The 24,522-nt window shown below is 47.7% G+C and overlaps 1 protein-coding gene across 1 annotated transcript in view; it reads left to right on the forward strand.

Moving 5' to 3' along the window:
- The window catches only part of BLK (BLK proto-oncogene, Src family tyrosine kinase), a 56,356-nt gene that overhangs the window by 22,015 nt on the left and 9,819 nt on the right, over nucleotides 1-24,522 (forward strand). Inside the window, exons 2-7 of the mRNA XM_006161225.3 lie at nucleotides 10,310-10,418; nucleotides 14,451-14,502; nucleotides 16,549-16,642; nucleotides 17,624-17,722; nucleotides 18,317-18,420; nucleotides 23,825-23,971. Coding sequence (XP_006161287.1) covers nucleotides 10,311-10,418; nucleotides 14,451-14,502; nucleotides 16,549-16,642; nucleotides 17,624-17,722; nucleotides 18,317-18,420; nucleotides 23,825-23,971 — 604 coding nt within the window. The 5' untranslated portion in view covers nucleotide 10,310. The remainder of the gene's footprint in view (nucleotides 1-10,309; nucleotides 10,419-14,450; nucleotides 14,503-16,548; nucleotides 16,643-17,623; nucleotides 17,723-18,316; nucleotides 18,421-23,824; nucleotides 23,972-24,522) is intronic.

The following is a 24,522-nucleotide window of genomic DNA, read 5'->3' on the forward strand; positions in this document are numbered from 1 at the left end:
AAAAAGTCATACTGCAAGGCCAGCCTGTAGCATGTTGGTTAAGTCTACTGGATGCCACATAGCAGACTGCACAGTTCGAGTCCTGGATGTGGTGGCTTGAGTAACACACCAGGCACATGTACATGCATGCCCAGAACCTTGAGAGGAGAAATGGAGAAGGGATTGTGTCATGGCTGTACCCCATGAGTAGGTACTTTCTCACTTTCCTTTCTCTCTCTGTCTCTTTTCAGCAAATGTGCATACTCCCTAGCAATTTAAAAAAAGAAATGACGACTAAATCATACTTCAAAAGAATCACCAAATAAAAGAAAGGGTCTTTGTAAAGTGCCTTCATGATCTGCCTACATCAACCTCATCTAGCACATTTTTTAAAAAGTGGATCTTGAAGCCCCACTCTGGGCCTATGTATCAGAACCACTGGGGCTGGGCTCTGGAGTCTACGAACTCGCCATCTTATTGCAATGTTAACTGAGGCCTCACAATGATTGGCGCCAAAGAATCATAACTGACCCCATTAGGGATTAACGAGCCATGATTTAATTTTTCATGTATTTAAAACTGAAAAGTAGCTTAGCTTACAGTCCCATCCACACAAAATACAACAGTAGTTATATTGACATTTCAGCACATCACTGACATGTTTTCATTATACTGTAAGCAGTGTTTTTTCTTTTTTTAATATAAATTTGTGTAGCATCTCCCCCCAAAATAATTTCACTCACATCAGATAAGTTTGTCTACCGAATTGCCGAATGACTCCCAACCTTCCCAATGGTCGGCAGAATCAATGTCGGCAGCTCTGTAAACTCAAGTCCGTCTCTTAGCCCAGCTTTACAAACATGCTGTCTTCCTTGCTAAAGTTTTGCTCAGTACTTCAAACTTTTTACCATCTGAGAATCTTTTCTATCAACTTCACTGCGGTGACTGTGGTGAAGGATGAGTTTCTACGGTGAAATATTTTCACTTCACAAAATGAAAGTAGACACCTGGGTGTCTCCTCCTCATGGTGCCAAAATTTGCAGATGCTTGAGCCAAAGGTTCACACAAGTCACAGGTCTCCACTGCTAGGTCGCCCCTTTGCAGGGGTCACACGTGCCCAGCAGCCCTTACCCACTTGCCAGGAATTGCAGAGCGGCCTCTCCACCAAGCCCTGAGGTAATGCTGGGGAAATAGCCTGTCTTTTTATTTTAAGTTTGTTTATTTATTCCCAGCATGAATACATTGTATATTAGGCCAGCCAAAGATATTATCATATGCATTATCATCAACAGATAAACTTTTTACTTTTGTGCCTGTTAAGTATTTTACCACCCTTGATTCTCTCCCTCCCTCCTCCCATTGCCCAGCCCTCTCCCACAAGTAGGACACAAGTCTTGGAATAATCTATCACACTACGGTGTGGTAGAAAAACTTCGTTTTCTGAATATGTTTCAGCTCCACATCTTTAAGAAAACTATTTCTCGAATAGGACCCTTCCATGGTGGCACTATGACTGGCATTTTTTCTGGTGTTTCCACTTTCTTATACTTTACTCTCTCAGTTCCCAGTTAACAAGTATAGGAGGAGTGATGGATTAGAACATCAGCATTGGGGCCAGCAGGTGGCTTGGTGGTTAAGTGCGCTGGACTCCCACATGGCTGACCATGGTTCAAGTCCTGGACCTGGTGGCTTGCTTTCTCACTTTCTCTCTCTCTTTCTCTCTTACTCTGTCCCTCTGTGGTTAAATAAATAAATAAATAAAGCTAAATAAAATAATTCTTTAAAAAAAAAAAAGAACATCAGCATTTTATAGCCTCTAAATGATACCATTAGATGAAGTATGGATGAGAAATTTTCAGTGACGGAATGGGGACCACCTGAATGCAGACCCAACTTAGCACGGTATCGCTGGACTCGGTGAGCTCCCTGAGAGCAGCTGAGACAGAGCACACATCACCCCTAGAGAGCATCTGTTATGGTTTGGATACTGGTCTGTTCCCCAAAGTTTCATGTTTTGGAGTTCAGTCTTAGCAGACAGTGATTGGATGTCACCCAAAAACTCATGCATCAGGACTCAATTGTATTATAAAGGTGTTCAGTGAAAGCTTAATCCTTCCTGATGTCACAGGGTGAGGTCTCTGGGTGTAATCATGTTGTTAGGGCAGTGCCTCCATGATCGAATTCTGGTGTGTGTATAGGGAGAGAAAATGAGACCAGGTCAGCAGACAGAGAAAGCCACCTGGATAAAGACTGTGCTTGGCTCTGCTAAAAGTTCTGCCTTTTGTGATGCTTTTGGACTTTCTAGCCACCAGAACTGTGAGTCAAGGTAAACCCTTAGGTCCTTAAGTCCACCCAGTCTTAGATATTTCTGTTTGCAATGTAAAAACAGACTAAGACAGCATACCTGTGGAAAAGCAAACAAACAAAAAAACTCCTTGAATCTGATGGTGCTTAGAGTCAACAGCACATGTAAGAAATGGGGAGAAAGGAGCAGGTTATAAACCATCCCAAGCAAGCAAAATTTTAAGGCAGAACATTCGATAGAACTGTTTTTTATGAATCAATGGAATGAAAGTAACAAAAAGTGGAGCAAAGATAGTCCTATTCAAAGAAGACTTAAGAGCATGGTAACCATGAGTTACATATGAACCACGTTTGAATCCTGGGTAGGACAAACCAAGAAAGACACTGTTTTTGAGGTGATTGTTGAAAGAAAGAGAAAGGAAGAGAGAAAGAAAGAAAAAAAGAAAAAAAAATAGAAAGAAAAAAGAGTCATTATCCCAAGACTAGGAGACAGAAATTTAAGCCACTTGCCAAAGTTCAGACAGATACAAAATAGCAAAACTGGGATTCAAATCGCAGTGTCCTCGTCACCATGCCGTGCAGCGTCTGTGAAACAGGACATTGTGTGCAGGGCGTCTGCTCAGTGGGTGACACATAGGAGACACTTAGTGCATGACAGCAGCCCCTGTTTAAAAATACATCAAGGTCGAGCCGATTTTTCTGTCGTGAAACCCTGTGCATTCCAGGGTTGACTTCATGCATGAGAACCTTTTCAACCACTCGTCCTCTGCCTCTTAAAAAATATGCTTGGGTTTCTGGGACAGTCCATGCTGGTGGGGGACTCAGCATGCTCAAAATGTCTCTGGTCCCCACGGCCTTTGTCGCTGGTCACAGCCACCACCAATTTCTCTGGCTCCCAACACCATGCCTTTGGCCCTGAGAGGACAGAGGAAGCCCCAATGGCTCCCAGGACCACCTTTGGGGACCATGAAGCTCTGGGGAGGGAGAGTGAGTTTCCCAGGCTGACCAGTCACTTATTTTATTTATCATCCTATTTATTTAGTGCCCTATTTGTAAATATTTATTTAACAACCTATTTGTTCTTTGTTTCTTGCTCACCCTCGTTTGGTTTGGCCCACTTGACAACCATATGAATCGTGCACAGATTGGTCCTTGACCTCAATAAAACCTATGTATTTGCTTTTTACAAGTCAACATCCCCAAACATCTTTCATATGTTGAGTTTTAAACTTGGCACTTCAGTTGGTGAATGAACATTGTTGGGGGCGGCTGCCCCCAGCGGTTGTTGACAAGACAACTATTTTTGTCTGGGTAGTAGTGTTTGCACAATTATTTTAACATTTTGGAGTGTTTTCCTCTTGTTTTATGCGAAGAGCCAAATAGGTATCGGAATTAAGCCCCTAGTCGTGGGAAAATGCATCATTAATAAAGATATCTGTGAAAGACTAAAAATAGATTATGAAGATTTGCCAAATAGGCAAGATAGAATTGAGAATTTCTAAGTGGGTTTTATTCTGCAGAAACACAACTGCTCCCCTCCCCACCTCCTACCCTCCAAGCAGGAAAGTTGACTGCCTGTTTTTCTGCTTCCCCTTTGAGGATTTCCTCAGGAAGGTTTTTTGTGTGCAACTGGGAATGGTTTCTTACCTTCACTGAGACTCAGAGATGTGGTTTGCCCAAGCTCACATGGCCAATAGGCCCAGGCTCCTTGATCCACACTATACCCAGCTAGACCAGGGAGAAGAAGCTGCTCCAGGCTCTGCTCAAAGTTCCAGCCCTCAGGCCTCCCAGCCCTGAGGTTCCTCCTCTGTGTCAGACGGCTTCAGGAGCAGGCACAGCCCCCGCAGGAAAGAGAACAGATAAACTGAACTTGGGCTTGACCTAAACTGTGGCCAAGGGAGATGGAACCCCAGGCAGGGCCATGTATGCCCCTGCTTTGGAGGGGCAAGGTTGGGTACCATTGAAGGGAGACAACGCCCTTCACTCCCAGCTCCACCACCATCAGTGTGACCCTAGCGAGCACCTTGCCTCTCTTTCTTCAGCTAGGATGGTAACCAGTCCATCAGTGCTACCATGACTATCAAAAAAATCATGCATATCAAGAGCTTTTCAACCATGACATGCTAGGCAAGCGTAAATAAAGGGTTTGTAGTTTCTCTATTTTTAGTAGCTGCCTCCACCACATCCCCCGTTTGGCTGAGGCTGTGTTTCAGGCTCTGAGCTTCTCCCTAGGGGTCGGCATTGACCTCCCTGGTCTGGGGAAAAGTCTGCAGAGGGATTTAATCCGTTTAAAAAGTCAAAACTGCCTCTCCCCACATCTTGCTCTTTCTAACCTCTCCCCTACACACATACACACACAAACACATGCACATTCACACATGGTGCACAGACATGTTCTCTCACGCATACATATACAAACGCATACATATATACGAACCCATGCTCTCTCGTGCGTGTGTGTGCACACACACATACACACATGGGTGCATGTATATTCAGGCTCTCTCTCTCTCTCTGGCAAACACACATACAGAGTCTCACACCCTTCCCTCATACTTCTTCACTGGAAAGGAGACCAACATCTGCCCAATACAGCAAAGCCACCTGGGGCTGGGCCTACACGTGTCGCCCTTGCGTGGACTTCTGCACTTCCTGACTCCACCCAACCCGAAACTGCGCGGGTGCAGCCTGAGCACCAGTCACAGCTCCAGTTGTCACAGACCTCCTGAGTGGCTCTCATCTGCAGTCAGAGCCACCGGAGTATCTGTAGATATTTAGTACATATAAAAGCCATGGAAAACCATCTGTACCCACACTGCTAAGGAGCCAAGGAGCAAAAAAAGTGTAAGTAGTGGCTTGTTTATTTTAGAAATTTTACTTTCTATCAGATTCTTTAAATGCTGTTTCAAGTGGACGGAAATGTTTGTCCAGGAAGTTTCAAATTGGCACCAATATGGCTGACTGGATTAAGGAAGACACTAGGACTGGGTTCTTGGGCAGACACAAAAGCATAAGTTCAAGTCTGGGGGAGAGTCTAGAAGCGACTACTTATTGGCACTTCATTGAGCCAGGGAGGCCGGGAGAGGTCAAAAGTGCCTGAGACTCAGGTAACCTTGGCCAGCCACTCCATGGCCATTGTTGAGAACTGGACACTGGCCCCAGCTCTGGGCCCTTTGCTTCTCTACTATTGGGGAAATCATTCACATACTTTCTATATCTCTGCTTATACCAATAATACAAGTGCTTACCTTTGAAGAATTCGAGGAATATATAACATTACAAAAAAGAAAGTTAAAGTCACATGAAGTCCTATCACTGGAGATCAACAATATTAACATTTTAGGAAGTTTTTTTTTTTTTATTGCTTTGCATTAGCACACCTACACGCACACGTTTTAAATTTTGTTTTTGTTTTGGCCTTCCACCTCTGTTTTTTGTCTCTCCCTCTCCCTACCAATAACCAAAGTAAACGACTTGATGTTCATCTTCCCAAACCTCTCTTCAATATACAAACGTGAGTGCATGCCTGTAGAGGGGTTTCTTTTCTCATTCTTTCATGTTTCCAAATGTAAGATTCTCTCTTGCCCCTCTTTGCACCTTGCTTTTCTCATGTAAGAGCACGTTATAGAAATTCTTCTTAGTCTCAGTGGTAAAGATCTAACACATCTCTTTGTACAGTTTCGTAAGATTTTAGACACTTTCAGAGCACATATTCAAAAGTTCTCTAATTGATGGGCAGTTACATTGTTGTTTTTGTTTGAAGGATTGTTTTTTGTTTGTTTTTAGTTTTTTTGCTACTACAATTACTATCGCAATAAAAATGTTTATGTCTTATCTATTTCTATATCTCTTCCGAGAGAGTCCAGAGTGGAATTGTAAATTGAAAGATATGTGTATATTTTAAATTTTTAACAGAATTTAAAAGATTGCTTTTTGAAAGGACAGTAATATTTCGTGTTTTGTCTGATATATATTTAATAAGCATTCACTCTGTAGCAGGCATTGTTTTAGCCATTTGGATTCAATAGTGAATAAAACAAAGACCCCAGCCCTCCCAGGAGTTTCATACCAGAAATGGAGTGGGGAGGAACATACAAAATAACAATAACTAATGAGAAATACTTTTCTACTCAAAATGTATGAAAATACAATTTTCCTTTGCTTTCCCATAAACAGTATCATTGCTTTTTTTAAATGCGTTCTGCTTAATGTAATGTTATATTTTTTTAGAATTATTTTATTATTATTATTATTGTTCATAATATTTTTCACATGAGTTTTGCCAGAGAAAGACAGAGAGAGAGAGAGAGAGAGGGAGAATGAGAAAGCAAGCCACCAGGTCCAGGACTCAAACCATGGCTGGCTATGTGGGAATTCCAGCACCTTAATCACCATGCCACCTGCTGACCCTATGTAATGTTATATTTTATTGTTACTTCCTATTTTCTAATTAGTACGTAATTTTGCTATTTTTAACATGTTCACTTAGCTTTTCGAATTGTGTTTCATGAACTTCACATTTATAATCTTTATCCATTTTCTATTAAATAGATAGTATGCACACTTATTTCTTGTCAATTTTCATGAGCTGTGTGTATTATAACTAGACATTTATCTGCCTTATACTTTTCAAATCTCTTTCTGAATTGATGCTTGTCTACTGACTTCGTAAGTAGTTTCTTTAACCAAATAATACGTTTGGTGTTTATGAATTTGGTTTTTTTTGTTGTTGTTCATTCTTAGTTTCAGACTATCCTACTGTTGTTAATAGCTATCTCCACACTCTGGGTTATATGTCCAGTTTTCTAAATTATCTTCCAATTAATTTTTAACTTTTTTTTAATTGATAGAAGGCCCATGTACTTGCCATATAGACAAAGAGAGAGAGAGAGAGAAAGCACCCCCCACACACACAAGGTGTGGTTATGCCACAATCCCTTCTCTTCCATTTCTCCATCTTGTCATGATTTGGAGGCATATGCACCCACTTGTTTTTCAGTCTGCTGGGTGGGGAGTTGAACCATGGTCAGCCATTTGGGTTCCAGCTCCCTTAACCACCATACTATGAGGCCAGCCCTCCAACTAACTTTTTGTGTTTATATTTTTTGCATATATACCTGGAATTTTTTTTGAGATTTTTTTGCTTCAGGGCACTTGTGCTCACCAGAGAGAGAGAGAGAGAAACAGAGAGACAGAAAGTAAGAAATCACCCTCCCGGGGGTGGGGGACACACCACAGTCCCTTCTCCTCGATTCTCCTCCTGGGATTTTGGGTACACATGCACATGCATCAGCTGTGGGTTTCAAGCCACTAAGTCCAAGATTCAAACTGCAGTCAGCCGTATGGGAGTCTAACACCTCAACCACCACGTCACTTGCTGGGATTTATTTTTTAATATGCTGTGAGGTAGAGGCTCAATTGTATTTTCTTACAGGTAGATAGCCATTTTTCTAATACTATTTATAAAAATAAACTATCAATTCTACACTGAATCAAAATACCACCTTTTTGTTTATTTATTTCTTCTTTTTTTTAAATTTGCTATAGGGCACATGTGCTTGCTGAAGAAAGAAAGAGAGAGAAGAAAAAAAAACAGAAAGCGAGAAAGCACTGGAATTACAGCAGTGGGGATGGCCATGCTGTAATTCCTTCTCCATTCTCCACTGGGGATTTTGGACAACAGGCATGTTTTTCAAACTGTTAGGTCCGGGCAGCAGACCATGCAGTCAGCCTTGTAGGACCCAACCACTTGCTGACACGACACGCAGGTCCCATATTTACCAGAATCTATTTCTATGTTTATTCATCTGTCTCACTTATTATATGCCTCTTTCCAGTCCAATTTCATGCTGTTTTGATTGCAGACGTTTTTCATAATTTTAAAGCTAGGTTAAGACTTTAGTTATACAGGACCAGCAGTTAACGTAATGGCTATGTCGCTGGACTCTCACGTAGTCGATTGTGGTTCAAGTCCTGGACCCGGTGGCTTAAACTCACGCCGGGCGCGTGTGCGTGCGTGCCCAAGATCCTGAGAGGAGAAAAGAGGAGAAGGGATTGCGGCGGGGCCATCCCCCCAGAGGGTGATTTCTCGCTTCCTGTCTCTATGTCTCTCTCTGTCTTCCTGGCGATTGCACACACCCTATAGCAAAAACCTCTCCAAAAAAAAAAAAAAGATTTTATTTAGTTATGAAAACTTCAGAAAACCCCATATCTCTGAAAACTGAAGTGTTGCTTGTAACATTGGCGCTTAAATTCATTTAGGGGTAAAGCTGCTCTTAATTAATGTAAAGAAACTACTGTCTTTGACTCTCTGCAAACTTAACACCAGGGACACTTTCTGAAAAGTGGGTCATTGATGGTTTGTCACTGTGCAAACACCGTAGAACATGCTCACACAGACCCGCACAGCACAGCCGTACTTACACACCTAGGCTATACGCTATAGACTGTTACAGTTTGATGGGGTCACCATTGTGGATGTGGTCATCGAATAAAATGTCCTTACGCAGTGCATGACCATACTTAAACATAAAAAGCATTATTCTTTAAGAAAAGAAAAAGTAAAATGTCAGGGGAACAGCAGATGGCGTAATCATTATGTCAATGGACTCTCATGTAGTTGACTGTGGTTCATTCGAGTCCCGGACCCAGTGGCTTAAAACTCACACTGGGTATGTATGTGGGTGTGCACAAAATCCCAAGAGGAGAATGGAGGAGAAGAGATTGTGGTGTGGCCATTCCCCCAGCGGGTTATTTCTCACTTTCTGTGTCTCTGTCTCTCTGGCAAGATTTGAACACAGAGGTGTGGAGGTCTAGGGTCAGACTAGTGCCCAGCACCGGTTCAATTCTGCCTAGCTATTTGACTGTCAATATGCTCTTTCATGTTTATCATCAACCCTCCTATTTTAGTAGCCCTGGGAAAGAGGGTGGTGATTCTGTGGTGGTGTCGATGGCATGGTCTTTAGAGTCTTTCCCACATCTGTTATCTTAAGATCCTTTGTTTTAAGAAAAAAAAAGTAGTTGGAGGGTAAATGTGCTCACCAGAGACAGCTAGAGAAAGAGAGAGAAAGAACCCCCTGATGGGATGTGGTCATTTCTCCATCCCATCAGGATTTGGGGCATTTATGTGCACATGCCTGGGATTCAAACCATGGTTGGCCATGTGGAATCCAGCTCCCTATGCACAGCACTTCATTGCCACTCCATGAGGTCGGCTCCTAAGGGTCTATACCCAAGAAAAACTTGACCCATTTTTCTTGCCTCTAAATGAGTTCCTGGGATTCCTGGGAGGCTGTAGTTGGCCACGGGTGCCTGAGCTACCAGGCTGCCCTAAGGATAATGGCATCTCACCTGAAATCTGGGCTGGAAATACCCTTACACATCTACTAATGAAACCCCACCACTGACAGAGGACCCGTGGGTCCGGCGAGGGAATATGACTTTCCCGAGTGATAGAACCCATGGCAAAACGAAGACTAGCACTGAGACCACCAGACTTGTAGCTCAGGCTTTCTGGGACCCCTGCCCAGCAGGCCTCAGGCCAGATGACATCAGGTCCTAAACGCACCAGCAGCCATTTCTCCTCTGGACCCCTTCTAACTTACTCTGACTTGAGGTCTCAGTCGCTCCCACTTCCATCCCACTTTTCTAGCTGGCCCAAAAGGAACCTGGGGGAGAATAGGAGATAGCGTAATGGTTACGTCATAGGACTCCCACGTAGTTGACCGTGTTTTGAGTCCCAGACCTCGTGGCTCAAACTTCACGCCAGACATGTGTGCGTGTATACCCAAAATCCTGAGAGGAGAACAGAGGAGAAGGGATTGTGGCATGGTCATCCCCTCTGGGGAGTGATTTGTCTCTTTCTGTCTCTCTGTCTCTCTCTCTCTGTCTTTCCCGCGAGCACATGTGCCCTGATAGCAAAAAATCTCTCCAAAAAAGGCAGGGAAAGACTTGGGGAAGAGCTTCTGTAGTGCGATTGGAGGACCTCCTGTGTCACGTCATTGATCTGCCACATGCTCTCCAACAGGATGGGACTGGGGAGCAGCAAGAAGCAGGTCAAGGAGAAGGGTAAGGGCCGATGGAGCCCTGTGAAGGCCAGCACCCAGAACAAAGTTCCCCCACCCCTGCCGCCCCTGGTGAGTGACCAGCCCCTTTGGAGCTGGAGAGGGAGGGGAGGGGCGGAAGCTGGTGCAGTGTGGCTCTGGAGAGCCGTACACATCTGCAGCCCGCTCCAGTGCCGTCTCTAGACAACGTAGCAACAGTTTCCCGCAAACAGACCCCTGCACGTCCACCCCAGCACCTCAGAGTATCAGCATGCTGACAGAAGGTTTAGCAGCCAGACTGCCAGAATTTGAATCAATTTGCTATGTGCTTTGAAGCACGTGACTTAACTCCCTGTTAGCTCCTTTTGCACATCTATAAAACGAGTTCGTAAAAGCATCTCCCTGATAGGACGGAACCACGGGCGATGTGTACAAGGTATGCAACGTGATCACATGCACAGGCATGCTCAGCCCCCAACAAATCTTATCCAGGGCTCATTTCTCAAGGGCAGCCTTGAGGGACAGAAAAATCAAGAAGACCAGCTTGGGCACCAGCAGATGGCATAATGGTTACATCACTGGACTCCCACGTAGACTGTGGTTCAAGACCTAGACCTAGTGCCAGGTACATGTGCATGTGTACCTAAGATCCTGAGATGAAAATGGAGGAGAAGGGATTGCGGCATGGCCATATCCCCTGGAGGGTGATTTCTTGCTTTCTGTCTCTCTGTGTCTCTTTGGCAAGTGCACGCACCCCATAGCAAAAATCTCTTGAAGAAGAAGAAGAAGACCAGCAGCTTGGGGAGAAGGTATAGGAGGAGGGGTGCAGGACATTTGGCATCTGCTGCCCCCACCCCTACCAGAGACTCCTGGAGGACATGGTGCCGGCCTGGTGCTGCCGCCAGCAACCCCAACAGCCTGCTCCCCTCGGATAAAGGAAGCATCTAGGGTGGGAGAGGCCTGTCCTCACCTCTCTCAATTTGCCTGCAGCCCCTGAGCATTTTAAATGCACAAAACTTTCTGAAGGAAAAAGTGACGTTTGAGATGAAAAGGGCTTCCTGCTAAGGAATTCATGACCCCTGTCTCTCAGTTCTCCTTTGTTTATAAAGCCGCTAGCTCCCCTTGACAGCTTGGCCACAGTGTTTCCAAAGATTTGCTTTATTTATTTATTTATTTATTTATTTATTTAAATTGACAGAGAGGGACAGAGTGAGAGAGAAAGAGAAGAAAAGTGAAAAAGCAAGCTGCCAGGTCTGGGACTTGAACTGTGGTTGGCCATGTGGGAGTGCAGCACCCTTGATCACTATGCCACATGTCAGCCCTTTCAAAGATTTGTTTTTAAATGACTGCTTGTTCTTGCTCCTCTCTCACCACCTAAATCCCAACCCTCTTTTGGTCTGGGGCAGTGAGGAGTCATGCCTGGACCTCTTTCTTGCTCTGCCTGCCACCAGGACACATCCAAGGGTCATCACTTCGCTCTAACAGTGAGTTATGAGGGCTGAGATTGCAAGTTCAATTTCATAGGTGAACCTCGGCAGCTTACCTGTGACTCGATTTACAGGACTTGGCCCACAGCAATGAGTGCTTGTTTAATGAAAAAATGTCTCTCTCTGGCAAGCTCACATGCCCTCTGGGAAAAAAAGAATAATAAACCAGTTGAGGTTGACAACAACAAGATTTTTTCTTTTTTTAGAGAGAGATTTTTGCTATATGGCATGTGAGCTCTCCAGAGTGACAGAGAAGGATGGAGAAATTACCTCCAGGAGGGATGGCCACACCATAATCCCCTCTCCTCCATTATCCTCTCAGTATTTGGGGCATACACGCATGTGTGCCCAGTGTGAGTTTCAAGCCTCCGGGTCTGGGACTCGAACTGTGGTCAGCCATTTAGGAGTCCAGTGATGTAGCCATTATGCCATTTTCTGGTCCCAACAACAAAAAAGATTTTATAAGACTGTTTCCTCTGAAGTTCAACAAGTATATTTGTAGGATATTTGTAGATTACACAAATGTATTTGTAGAAAAACTCAAATAGATGGATTTCTTTGAAGTTATATGCTAATTAGCAATAGAGTCTAGAATTATTTTAGCTTAGAAACTCATATGATAAACATTTATTAAGGGGAAAAATTATAGTTATGCACCTTCCCACTACCTAGAGATGCCTGAAGTTAGCTCCTTAGAGTTCCTGTCTCCAGGCCCTTTTTCTGTGTGATTTTTATATCACATATTTTTATTTCTAATGGGAGCATACTATAGAACACTTTTTGCAAAAAATTATTTTTTAATTGCCAGAGGCCCCCTCCACTCACCAGAGAGACAGAGAGGGGGAAAAAGCACCCCCAAAGGGACCTGGCCATGCTGCAATCCGTTCTCCTCCCTTTCTCAATCCCGTCTGGATTTGGACCACAGGCACACATGCGCCCAGCATGTTTCTTGTCACCAGGCTGGGATGTGAACTACAGTCAGCCATGTGGGGTACAGCTCCCTCACCCGCCAGGTCACAGGCCCAGTCCATACGAATGCTATTTGAAAACTGTGTTCAGGGACCAACAGATGGTATAGTGGAATTGTCGCTGGAATTCCATGTAGTTGACTACAGTTTGAGTCCTGGACCAGGTGACTCAACATTCATGCTGGGCATGTGTACGTGTGTGCCCAAAATCCTGAGAGGAGAATAGAGGAGAAGGAATTGCAGTGTGGCCATCCCCTCTGGGGGGTGAATTCTCACTTTCTGTCCCTCTGTCTCTCCAGGGAGTGCATAGGACCTATAGCAAAAATCTCTCAAAAAAAATTTGTGTTCATTAAACATGGAATACCAAAAGAGGGTATTTGTAGCACAGATGTCACGTAAGTAATAGAGAAACAAGGGAACGAATGCACATGCAGTCGCCTTTCTCTTCAGACACAGAAAGGTACTCACCCTTTGAGCCCTGCCCACTGGGTCATCATCCCCCACACCCCAAGTCCAATATTCCAAATCTGTTTACCATCCCTGAGCTGTGCTGTTTCGGATGACCCATAAGTACATCTCCCTAAACACTGTTTAGTTTCATTTTTCATGTTGTGGACCTTAAAGCAATTGACTCAAACAGCATGTGTCCTTGGGTGTCGGTGCAACATTGTGTTTGTGAGATCCACCCACGTCCGTGGTGCAGCTACGCTCATTCATTTTGTTGCACTGCTATCCCTCAATCTTCCGATTCTCCATCCTTGGTCATAAGGATTATTTCCACACTAAAAATGGCTATGTATTATTGTTTTTGCTAGAAGCATTCTTACACATGTTTCCTGGTACACGTGCACAAAAATTGGTCTGCAGGGTATGTTTCTGCCAAAGTTTTTGTTGAGTTCTTGATAAAACACTCTTTTAATATATTCTTGTGGTCAAATCCTTTTGCAACTCTTATTTTATTTTGTCAGAAAGCATGTGCACTTGCCAGAGAGAGACAGAGAGACAGAGACAGGGGGAGAAGGAGAAAGCAACCCCCCACTTGGGGTGTAGTCCCGCTGCAATCCTTCTCCTCCACTTCTCCAGCCCGTTGGGATTTGGGACAGGCACACATACATGCCTGGTGTGTTTTTCAAGCCACCCGGACCAGGATTCTAATCACTCAGTTGGCCATGTGGGATCTGGCTCCCTTAACCACTAGGCCATGAAGCCAGCCCTGGCAACCTTTTTGAAGCCCCATCTTTAAACAGTAGAACCAGGATTATAACCCAGGTGTTTGGGCTCTTTTGCCCATTCAACACACAGGCCCCTCACATCCCCCCAGCACACATGGGCATGGCAGCATGCTGCGAGAATGGGCAGCAGCCGGGTAAGCTGTCTCTTATTAGCAAAGTCGGGCGTTCCCGTACATCCGTCCCCTAGCCACATGCCTGGGCAGGCCAAAGATGGCAGATAGTCTGGGCGGTGGTGTGGCTGTCTGAGGACAGCACTGGAACCCTGGGGACTTGCTGCAGCTCACACAGAGCGTCCCTGTGCACCCTCTGATGGCGGCCCCCTTTCTCAGCAGAGGAGATCCCCGTGTCACTTAGCTGCAACACTCAACAGCCTCCTCCCACCAGGCCCTGTCCAAACTGCGGGCTGCTGAACTAACTTTGTGTGTGTTTCTGCTCAAGGTCGTCTTTAACCATCTTACTCCTCCACCTCGCAATGAACACCTGGACCCAGGTAAGAAGGAGGGGGCTTGGGAAGCTGAGGCCTGCAGCCCTCTCCACAGGCCCTGCTTTGCGAAGTTAGACCAGGAGACAGTTGGGATGGGCCTTCTGGGGTTACAGAAGAGAAGAGGAGGTTGGGGAAGTGAGAGAGCCTGGCCCTCCCTGACTTCCTCGGCCCTTGGAGGTCTCTCCTGACCAAGCAGGAGTTCCTTTAGTGTGCCTGAGCCCAGGTGGGATTTTTGTTTTCCTGTAGAGGTTTTTGCCTTAGGGTATATGCACTCGCCAGGGAGAGAAACGGAGACAGTGAGATGGAAAGTGAGAAATCACCCCCTGAGGAGGATGGCCCTTCTCTTTCATTCTCCTCCCAGGATCTTGGGTATGCCTGCACATGTACCTAATGTGAGTTTCAAACCACCAGGTCCAGGACTCGAACCACAGTTGGCCATGTGGGACTCCAGTATGTAACCACTATGCCATTTGCTGGCTCCCAGGTGGGATTTTTTTTTAAAGCTTTACAAAGGCCAGGAACAACTGCTCTGTGTCCTTCTATCCCAGCCTTGGTGTACAGTGTCCCAAACACTGTGAGTCACTCGCCACCCCTGCCAAGCCTCTAGCCACATGCCACCCTCCCTCACTGCAGACTCCTACTGTGGTGGTGATGCAGTGAAGGAGCTTGCCTCTCCACCCCCTGCACCAGAGGCTCTGATCTAGGGGGCTCGAGGGGTGGTTTTGTTCACACTGGCTTACCTAGCAGCATTGTCACCACCTCTGCACAGCACAGGAGGCCTGCCTGGGCCTGGGCCTGCATGGAACACTCGCTGGTTTGCTCACACAGTGCACATTGAGTGTACAGCACACAGCCTGGATCTGTGCCAGGCCTGGGAGGTGTGACAGCAAGGAGGATGCAGTGCTTCCCCCCAAGAACGCTGCGAGAGCATCAGTGCCCTCACCCAGCAGGAAGAGCGACCCCACCCAGTCTCTCCAGGGGCAGGTGATCCTTTGCTTCCCAGAAGAGGGATTTGCAGCTCCAGAAAGGAAGCTCAGGGGAAAGAAATAAGCCAGCTGTCTTGGGCAGAAGAACTTGAATCTTAGGACAGCAGTAGACTCTGCCATCTCTCCCAACACCCTCCTTCCCACTGAGGGGCAGGCCAGCCCAAGTGCACACCACCCGTCAGTGATGAAGCTAGGCAGTCTCCAGGTGACTTCTTCCAAGTGTGTCCTTTGGCTCCCAGAGCAGTGCAGAGAACCCTTGTCACTAGCAGGGGCCTTTTGCAAAATAGACATCAGGCCAGCTGGTGGCATAGAGGTTAAGGTGGCTGAATCCTACAAATCAGACTGTGCAGTTCAAGTTCCAGACACAGAAGCTCAGCAAACACACTGAGCACATGTGCGTGCATGCCCGAAATCCTGAAAGGAGAAATGGAGGAGAAGGGATTTCTATTTGGTATCACCCATGGGGACGCTTTCTCACTTTCTCTCCCTCTCTCCCTCCAGTGAGTGTGTGTGCCCTTGAGCAAAACAAACAACCAAAAGCAACACAGAACCAGGTGGAAGCCAAGCTTGCAAGCCCTCTTCCCACCTCCATTCAGGGACCAGGGGCCAGGCAGGCCCAGGGGACACCAAGGGGTGGAGAGGTCAGGACAGCTGCCACCTTCCAAGACCGTTCCACCTTGGAATGGAAGATAGAAGGGGGGTGCGCAGAGGAAAACGAGGGGAAGCGCCTGCCTCAGAGGCAAGGTACAGGTTAAGGTAGCAGGGGACGGCCACACCAGGTCCCAGACTTGGTCTGCAGCCCCTCTCAGATCTTCTAGGCACAAGCCTTAGGGCTTCTTAGAGGGGTCCGGAAGGAAGCAGCGGGTCGACTTGGGGGGTGGACTCAGAGGGGCAGCCCATCCCAAGGTCAGCAGGCCCGTGGCCGGGTGAGAATTTTCTGCTCAGCGTCAGTGAGGAGGCTCACCACGGCTGCCTGTCCCTAGAGGATGGCTCCTACCAGACTTGTCCAGCCCTGCTGTCACTTGCATGGGCCCACGTGGTGGCCATCTCTTCCTGTTCATTCCAGAGGAGCACTTCGCGGTGGCCCTGTATGACTACGCCGCTGGGAATGACAGGGACCTGCAGATGCTGAAGGGGGAGAAGCTGCAGATCTTGAAGGAGTAAGTTTCCGGAATGCAGTCCTTGGGCAGAGGACTCCACGGCTCCCCGTCAGGGCACGACCCCCAACCATCATCCAGCTCCCTCGTGCTCCCGACACCCTCCATAGCAGACCCTGGAACAGCCCCACTGCCCCACCCCAGCCAGTCACCCAGCATTTTCTGGAACTTGATCCAGTTGGTTTTTATTTTTTCAAAGTCTTCCTGGGGAGGTGGTGTCTGTTCGCCATCTCCTGCTTCTCTGTTAAAATCCTATTCATCCTTCAACCTCAAACATCACCTCTTCCACGAAGCCCTCCGGACTCCTTTGACTGTCCCCCTTCTCTCATCTGTTCCTGCCACACTTGCCTGGATACTCCATACAAGCTTTTATCTGGGTCCGCTGTGTCCAGCTCTGTCTCCCTCTAATACGACAAGCTGCCACAGATTACATGTGAGAATTTTACTGTAACTTACTGCTGGTGCTCCTTCTCAGAAACTCCTCCAAAGTCTGCTCTTTCAGCCGTCAGCCTTGTCCCGTGGAGCCCCAAAGGCTCTTAAAGTCCTGCGGTGGCCTAAGCCAAGCACACAACAGCACTGACCTCTGACCTCTGACCTCCCCAGGGGCTAGGTTCCTCCTCTCTTTGCAGCCCTCCTGTCCTTCCTTCTCCCAGGCCAGTGCCAGCTCACTGGCTAACGTGGGAAGATGCCCCATTGGCCAGGGGAAGACCTGGGCCCTCTTGGGCGGGTCTAGAGAAACTTCCCCTGTGGCTGCGCCAGTCTCTCCTGCCCCACACCAGGAGCACGTCCCCTCTGTCAGATGCCTGGTAAACCGGCAGCAGCACAGAGGGCCATCGTGTCACTGAGTGTCACTCCTCCTCTGTCCCGCGTCCATCTCCTGAATTCTCTACATCCGGGGATGATGTCAAATTGTGGAGGCCATGGCTGCCCAGAGAGAGGCCACTGGGAGCCCTGACATACTGCTCTCTTCTCTCTGCCCCACAGAACTGGAGACTGGTGGCTGGCCAAGTCTCTCATCACGGGAAGAGAAGGCTACGTGCCCAGCAACTTCGTGGCCCGAGTAGAGACCCTGGAAGTGGAAAAGTGGGTGGACAAGCAGAAGCCCCTTCCCCCAGAGGCCCTGCTGGCAGCCGGCATGCACAGTAGCCTGGCCGTCACCCTCTACGTGGCGCCTGGAGTCCCTGTGGGCAGCCGGCTTCCAGGAAATAGCACACAGCCCGGCTCTGGGGGCTCCCTCCACCTAGTCTGGGGCCCTGGGTCTTCCCCAGAACTGTGTGCCGGCCCTGGGGCTCCCATGCCAAGGGGAATGCTGCAGGAACCCACACAGGGAACGTCCCTGGCAGTTGGTGTAACTCAGAGCCTGGTCTGCAAGGAGGCAGGAGTGTGTGTGACACATGGCTCGGGCTTTGACGAAGGGTGATCAGTTGGGTGCACTTTTCTAGAACAAAGTGAACAGAGATCACCCAAATCATATCCTGTTCATTTCAGGAAAACAGTCCAGGGACTGAAGGGAAGTGGGACGGGGCGGGGGCACAGGGACCGAGGAGGGTTTCACTCATCAGGATGTGAGGGGCAGCAGCTCACCTGACTCGGGAACAGTGTTGGGGGGAGGCGTGGGTAGAACATTCCGAGCACTGTGGCCGCTCACCCAGGCTCTCCTGCCTTTGCCGTTTCCAGGTGGTTCTTTAGGTCAATTAGCCGGAAAGACGCTGAGAGGCAGCTGCTGGCTCCAGTCAATAAGGCCGGGTCCTTTCTCATTAGAGAGAGTGAGACCAACAAAGGTGAGTGTGGGTGACGTCGCCTCCCTCCCTTCCCTGCGTGGTCCCAGAAGCTCCGCCCCAGTCAGAGGCCTTGTGCTGGAGTCGATGGGGATGGGGAGGCGGGGCCAGCCAGGAGAACTCTGAGCTTGCTTCCGGCCTATCCATTCCCAGTTCCAGCCCTGCCCAGGAGTTGGCTTTGAAGTGTCCACACAGATGGTTCCTGTCACCCAGGCAGTGGTGGCAGAGCAGTGGCAGCCCCCAAGTCAGCCCAGCCACGCAGCCTGGTTGGTAGGAACACAGAGGCCAGTGGGGCTGAGGGGGCTGGGGATATAACCGACAGCCCCCCAGCACCAGACACATTTGGAATCAAAAGATTTGGGAGCTGAAAGACTCCTTAGAGGTCATCTCAGGTCACATAAGTTGGGGAGGTGGCCTGTGACTGACTGAAAGAGAAGGGGGTGGGGGCTCTGGAGAACTGGAGAGATCATACCAGTCTCAGGTTCATGGATACGAATCCACTGACTGAGCCAAACATCCCTGCGCCACCCACGTGGGCTGCTGGCTTCGCTCTCTGTCTGCTTTTAGTGTCCTTACTGTTGTAAGATACGAAACTCATAAAGCTTGCAAGTGTTATAAATGAGCACATAATTATAAATTATGTACAGTAATAGTAAGTAAACCCCTGAGTAACCCCAACCAAGAGACAGAACTTGGGGAGCCTGCCTCACTCCTTCGCTTGCATCCCTTCCTTATTCAACCCCCAGCCCCTGAGAGGTAACCCCTGTCCTGACATGGACAGGAATCCTTCCTCATTTTTCTTTATAATTTTACTGCTTACATTTTGTTTCTCAACCTCACACAAATAGTATCACGCTAGTGTGTGTATATGTGTGTGTGTGCACATGCCCACACACACATGCATGTATGTCTTGTTCCTCTCAGTCAACATCATGAGATTCTATGTTAGTGTGCCCAAGTTATCATAGTGCATCCCACAGACGGGATGACTTAACAACAGACGTCTATTTTCTTACAGCTCTGGAGACTGGAAGTCCAAGATCAAGGCGTTGGCAAGGCTGGGTTGTCCTAAAGCCTCTCTCTTTGGCTTGCAAATGTCCGTCTTCGGCCTGTGTCCTTACATGGCCTTTTATCTGTGCATGTCTGTGTCCTAGTCTCTTCTTCTCTTCTTTGCTGCCCAGAGCAGCAAAAGCTGAACAAAGATGGTTATTTGTGGGGCCAGCAGGTGGCATGGTGGTTAAAGCACTGGACTCCCACATAACTGACCATGGTTCAGGGACCTGGCAGCTTGAAAATCACACTGGGCATGCCCAAAATCCTGAGAGGAGAATGGAGGAGAAGGAACTGTGGTGAGGCCAACCTCCATGGGGGCGATTTCTCACTTTCCTACTCTCCGTCTCTCTCTGGAACAAGCACACGCCCTATGGCAAAAACCTAGAAGACAAATAGGAGTCTTGTAACATACTGAGATGCTTCAGGAAGATCACATGGCCTATTGCCCCTCCAAGGGCCAGATACAGGTTGAGGAGGAGAGGTACACTGGATATCTGGGAGCTCTGCAGAGAACATCCTGAAATGCACTAGCAGATGCATTAAATTTCCTGTATACTGTGCACATATATCTATATGTATATATGTATACACGTACTTACACAGATTATATACACATCCATATGTAAGCTCTCTACATACATACACACGTGTATATAAATTTTATATTCATATACACACATGGATAAATTATAGATACACATATGCACATTCTATATAAATACATCTATAAATTCTATATACATATATGCACATATGTGGATAAATTCTTTACACATATATAAATCCTATATACATATACACACATTCTACATGCACACATATGTATACACATATCTATATAAATTCTACATACATGCACACACATACATAAATGCTGTATACATGCATATATACACGTGTGTGTATGAATTCTATGTGCATACACATGTATGCACATACATAAATGCTATATACATACAAGTCCGATGTTGTCAGTGTTCCGTTTTGATGGCAGAACACCTCTGTCCGAGGACCAACTTGGAAGTCACTGAGATGATATAAACGTGTCATCGTAGAACACCTCACACAGATAAGGAATAGAACCCTTGTACTCAGAACCCAGCCCCAGTGATGCCCCGTGAGCCAGCCTCCTCTCCATGTCCCACCCCACCCTACTCTTCTGAGGCAGATCCCAGCTGTTACATCCTTTCACTCTGGAAACGATGTTCTGACCATCGCCTCCTGCGAGTTCTCTGGAGAGAAGGTGGACTCCCACATAACTGACCATGGTTCAGGGACCTGGCAGCTTGAAAATCACACTGGGCATGCCCAAAATCCTGAGAGGAGAATGGAGGAGAAGGAACTGTGGTGAGGCCAACCTCCATGGGGGCGATTTCTCACTTTCCTACTCTCCGTCTCTCTCTGGAACAAGCACACGCCCTATGGCAAAAACCTAGAAGACAAATAGGAGTCTTGTAACATACTGAGATGCTTCAGGAAGATCACATGGCCTATTGCCCCTCCAAGGGCCAGATACAGGTTGAGGAGGAGAGGTACACTGGATATCTGGGAGCTCTGCAGAGAACATCCTGAAATGCACTAGCAGATGCATTAAATTTCCTGTATACTGTGCACATATATCTATATGTATATATGTATACACGTACTTACACAGATTATATACACATCCATATGTAAGCTCTCTACATACATACACACGTGTATATAAATTTTATATTCATATACACACATGGATAAATTATAGATACACATATGCACATTCTATATAAATACATCTATAAATTCTATATACATATATGCACATATGTGGATAAATTCTTTACACATATATAAATCCTATATACATATACACACATTCTACATGCACACATATGTATACACATATCTATATAAATTCTACATACATGCACACACATACATAAATGCTGTATACATGCATATATACACGTGTGTGTATGAATTCTATGTGCATACACATGTATGCACATACATAAATGCTATATACATACAAGTCCGATGTTGTCAGTGTTCCGTTTTGATGGCAGAACACCTCTGTCCGAGGACCAACTTGGAAGTCACTGAGATGATATAAACGTGTCATCGTAGAACACCTCACACAGATAAGGAATAGAACCCTTGTACTCAGAACCCAGCCCCAGTGATGCCCCGTGAGCCAGCCTCCTCTCCATGTCCCACCCCACCCTACTCTTCTGAGGCAGATCCCAGCTGTTACATCCTTTCACTCTGGAAACGATGTTCTGACCATCGCCTCCTGCGAGTTCTCTGGAGAGAAGGAGTGCTCGCTGGGTCCAGGAATCTCTCCCTGCCTGTGCCACCCCCAGGAAGCAGCTGCAGACTGGGAATGAACCAGATGAACCACAGCATAAGACTGTCCAAGCATCATCACATACACGTATGCACACACATGTGCACACATATGTGCGTACTACGGTGCTCCCTGAAACTCCAAAGCAACACTCCTAAATCTTCATCCAGAAGCCACAGCCAGTGGACGAAGGACAGGGAAGGGACGTAGCCCTCAGATGCAGGGGAAGTGTGCTTTAGCCCCCGTGGCCTCCAGGGTGTCCCTGAGCCTCTCAAATCTCAGTTTGTTGGTGTCCGTGTAAGGACGAGCTTGTTCCCCCACTCATAGAGGCTCCTTCCTGTGTTAAGTCTTCATTTCTGAGAGCCCAGGCTGTGTGCTCTTTTCAACTCAGGAACACCATAGAGGCAGAACATGCAGGTTTTGTGGACCTAAAGCTGGTAGGACCTGGAGGTCCTCATTAAGAACACTGAACTGTCCAAAGAGGTCAGGGACAGGACCTTGGAGGAGTCCAGGCAAGGGAGGGCCCTAAAGCATGAGTGTTGTAGGGCTAGGCACAGAGGGGAGCCAGGGCTCCTTGGCCTGTTGTGAGACATCTTACACAGGGTGTGGCTAGTAAATGGGAAGCAAAAGCTGCGTCCTCACTACGGTGGTGCAAGGACGAATGAACTCACTAGAACCAAGCTCTGGTTCCTTACAGACGCGGGGTGCAGTCGCACCAAGCTGGAGCAGGGTGGAGGAGAAGGTCTACAGCATCAGACTGGGCTATGGTGGGGTGTGTGGGGTCCCATGGAAGGTGTTCTGGCAGGTGTACAGCCTTTTGCAAATATGTGATGAGAGGCACATTGACTAAGAGAGATGGAAGGGAGAAGGGGTTGTAGACTGGGTGATGCTCCTGACAGGAGAGGAGAGGGAGGGGAAAAAATTAGTTTCCACACGGAGAAAGAGGCGTCTGAGCCTGCCCCCTGGTGGCAATGTGTGGTACTGCTCCTGGTGGGCGTGTCAGGATGGCCAGGAGCCCCCAAGCTGGTCACCAAAACTTGCAGAGTGACTACAGGCTAAGGATGTCTCTCTTCTGGGTCTTAGAATTCCTATCTCCAGAATCCAGAGTGTTTTTGTGGGATCCATGTTCCTCAGAGAGCTGGACAGAGGCACTTTATAAAACCATTGAGTCTTGGGACCAGCAGTTGGCATAATGGCTATGTCGCTGGACTCCCATGTAGTCGACCGCAATCCGCGTCCCAGACCCGGTGGCTTAAACTCACGCTGGGCGAGTGTGCGTGTGTGCCCAAGATCCCGAGAGAATGGAGGAGAAGGGATTGTGGTGTGGCCATCCCCCCTGGGGGGTGATTTCTCGCTTTCTGTCTCTCTGTCTCTGTCTGTCTGGCGAGCGCACGCACCCTATAGCAAAATCCATCGAGTCTATGGACAGGATTTCTCAACTGGAATCTCTTACCTCCTACATGGCTCTTAACCCTTGGCATCTGCTACCACTTATCTGCAGGAAGACATTCACATAGATGACCAAACACAAAACGCGTGTGTGCCAGGCTGCAAATGAATGTGAGCAGAGGCCGTGGGATGTGGCTTATGATATTCCGTGCCATGGACGTGACAACTCGAGTTCCCATCGTGGTCCACTCTGGCTTGTGGGGAGTGGAGTCAGCCTTTTCTGGCTTTTCCAGCAGCCCTGCATCCCTCCATATTGCATGGTGGAGGGGCTCTGAGTGACCAGGTGGCCACATAGGAGGACAGCTTGACTGCTAAGAGCCTGCCAGCCTGCTCCAGAGGTCTCTGATTCCTGGGCCGAACCTTGGGGGACATTGGGGAAAATGTCCCCCGGGGCAGGGTCAGACGGTGGGGAGACTTTCAGGAGGGTGGAGATTGAGAGAAAAGAAAATGGAACTCATGCCAGAAATGATAAAAATAGAGGTCAGAAACTTGGGGGATTTTTCTCAAGCCAGAATCCCAATCCTGATTGTCCATCTTTAAGTCTTACTGTCCACGTGTGGGTCTCTCTTACCCCTCCAGGTGCCTTTTCCTTGTCTGTGAAGGACGTCACCGCCCAGGGGGAGATGATCAAGCACTATAAGATCCGCTCCCTGGATGAAGGGGGCTATTACATCTCCCCTCGCATCACCTTCCCGTCCCTGCAGGCCCTGGTGCAGCACTATTCTGGTGAGGGGAGTGGGGGTGTCTAATGGAGGTGGGGTTGTGTGTCAGAGGAGCCCGTGTATCCTTCTATCACAGCAGCCCCAATCGTGTGGTCAGTGGTGCCACCTTGGGGGAAGGGGCTTACATTGAAGTGAACCTAAGGAGTTGGCACTTCTCAGTAGAAAGATACAGAGTCCATGGTCCTAATCCCCTCTACCGGCTCAGCAGGGGACCACTGGGAGAGTAGCAAGTGGCTCCAGTCTTAAGACACAGTGGGTCCGGTCGGTGATGGTGGTGATGGGGGTGATAACGTGGCATGCCCTGTAACACAGGAGAATGAGCCCAGTGTGTTTGCACAGAAATGCCGGGGAGGGAGCAGGGGCTGGTGGGGAGTGAGGGGGCCTGGCTAGGAAGGATATGTCTCCCAAGCGAGAATCTGGCTGCTCCGATAACCTCCAGCCCCATCTTCTCTTCCCTGGTGCAGAGAAAGGGGATGGCTTGTGCCAGAGGCTGACGGGGCCCTGTGTGGGCCTGGCTCCGCAGAACCCCTGGGCCCAGGACGAGTGGGAGATCCC

This window comes from Tupaia chinensis, unplaced genomic scaffold (assembly GCF_000334495.1).
Source record: "Tupaia chinensis unplaced genomic scaffold, TupChi_1.0 Scaffold138390_1, whole genome shotgun sequence".
NCBI lineage: Eukaryota > Metazoa > Chordata > Mammalia > Scandentia > Tupaiidae > Tupaia > Tupaia belangeri.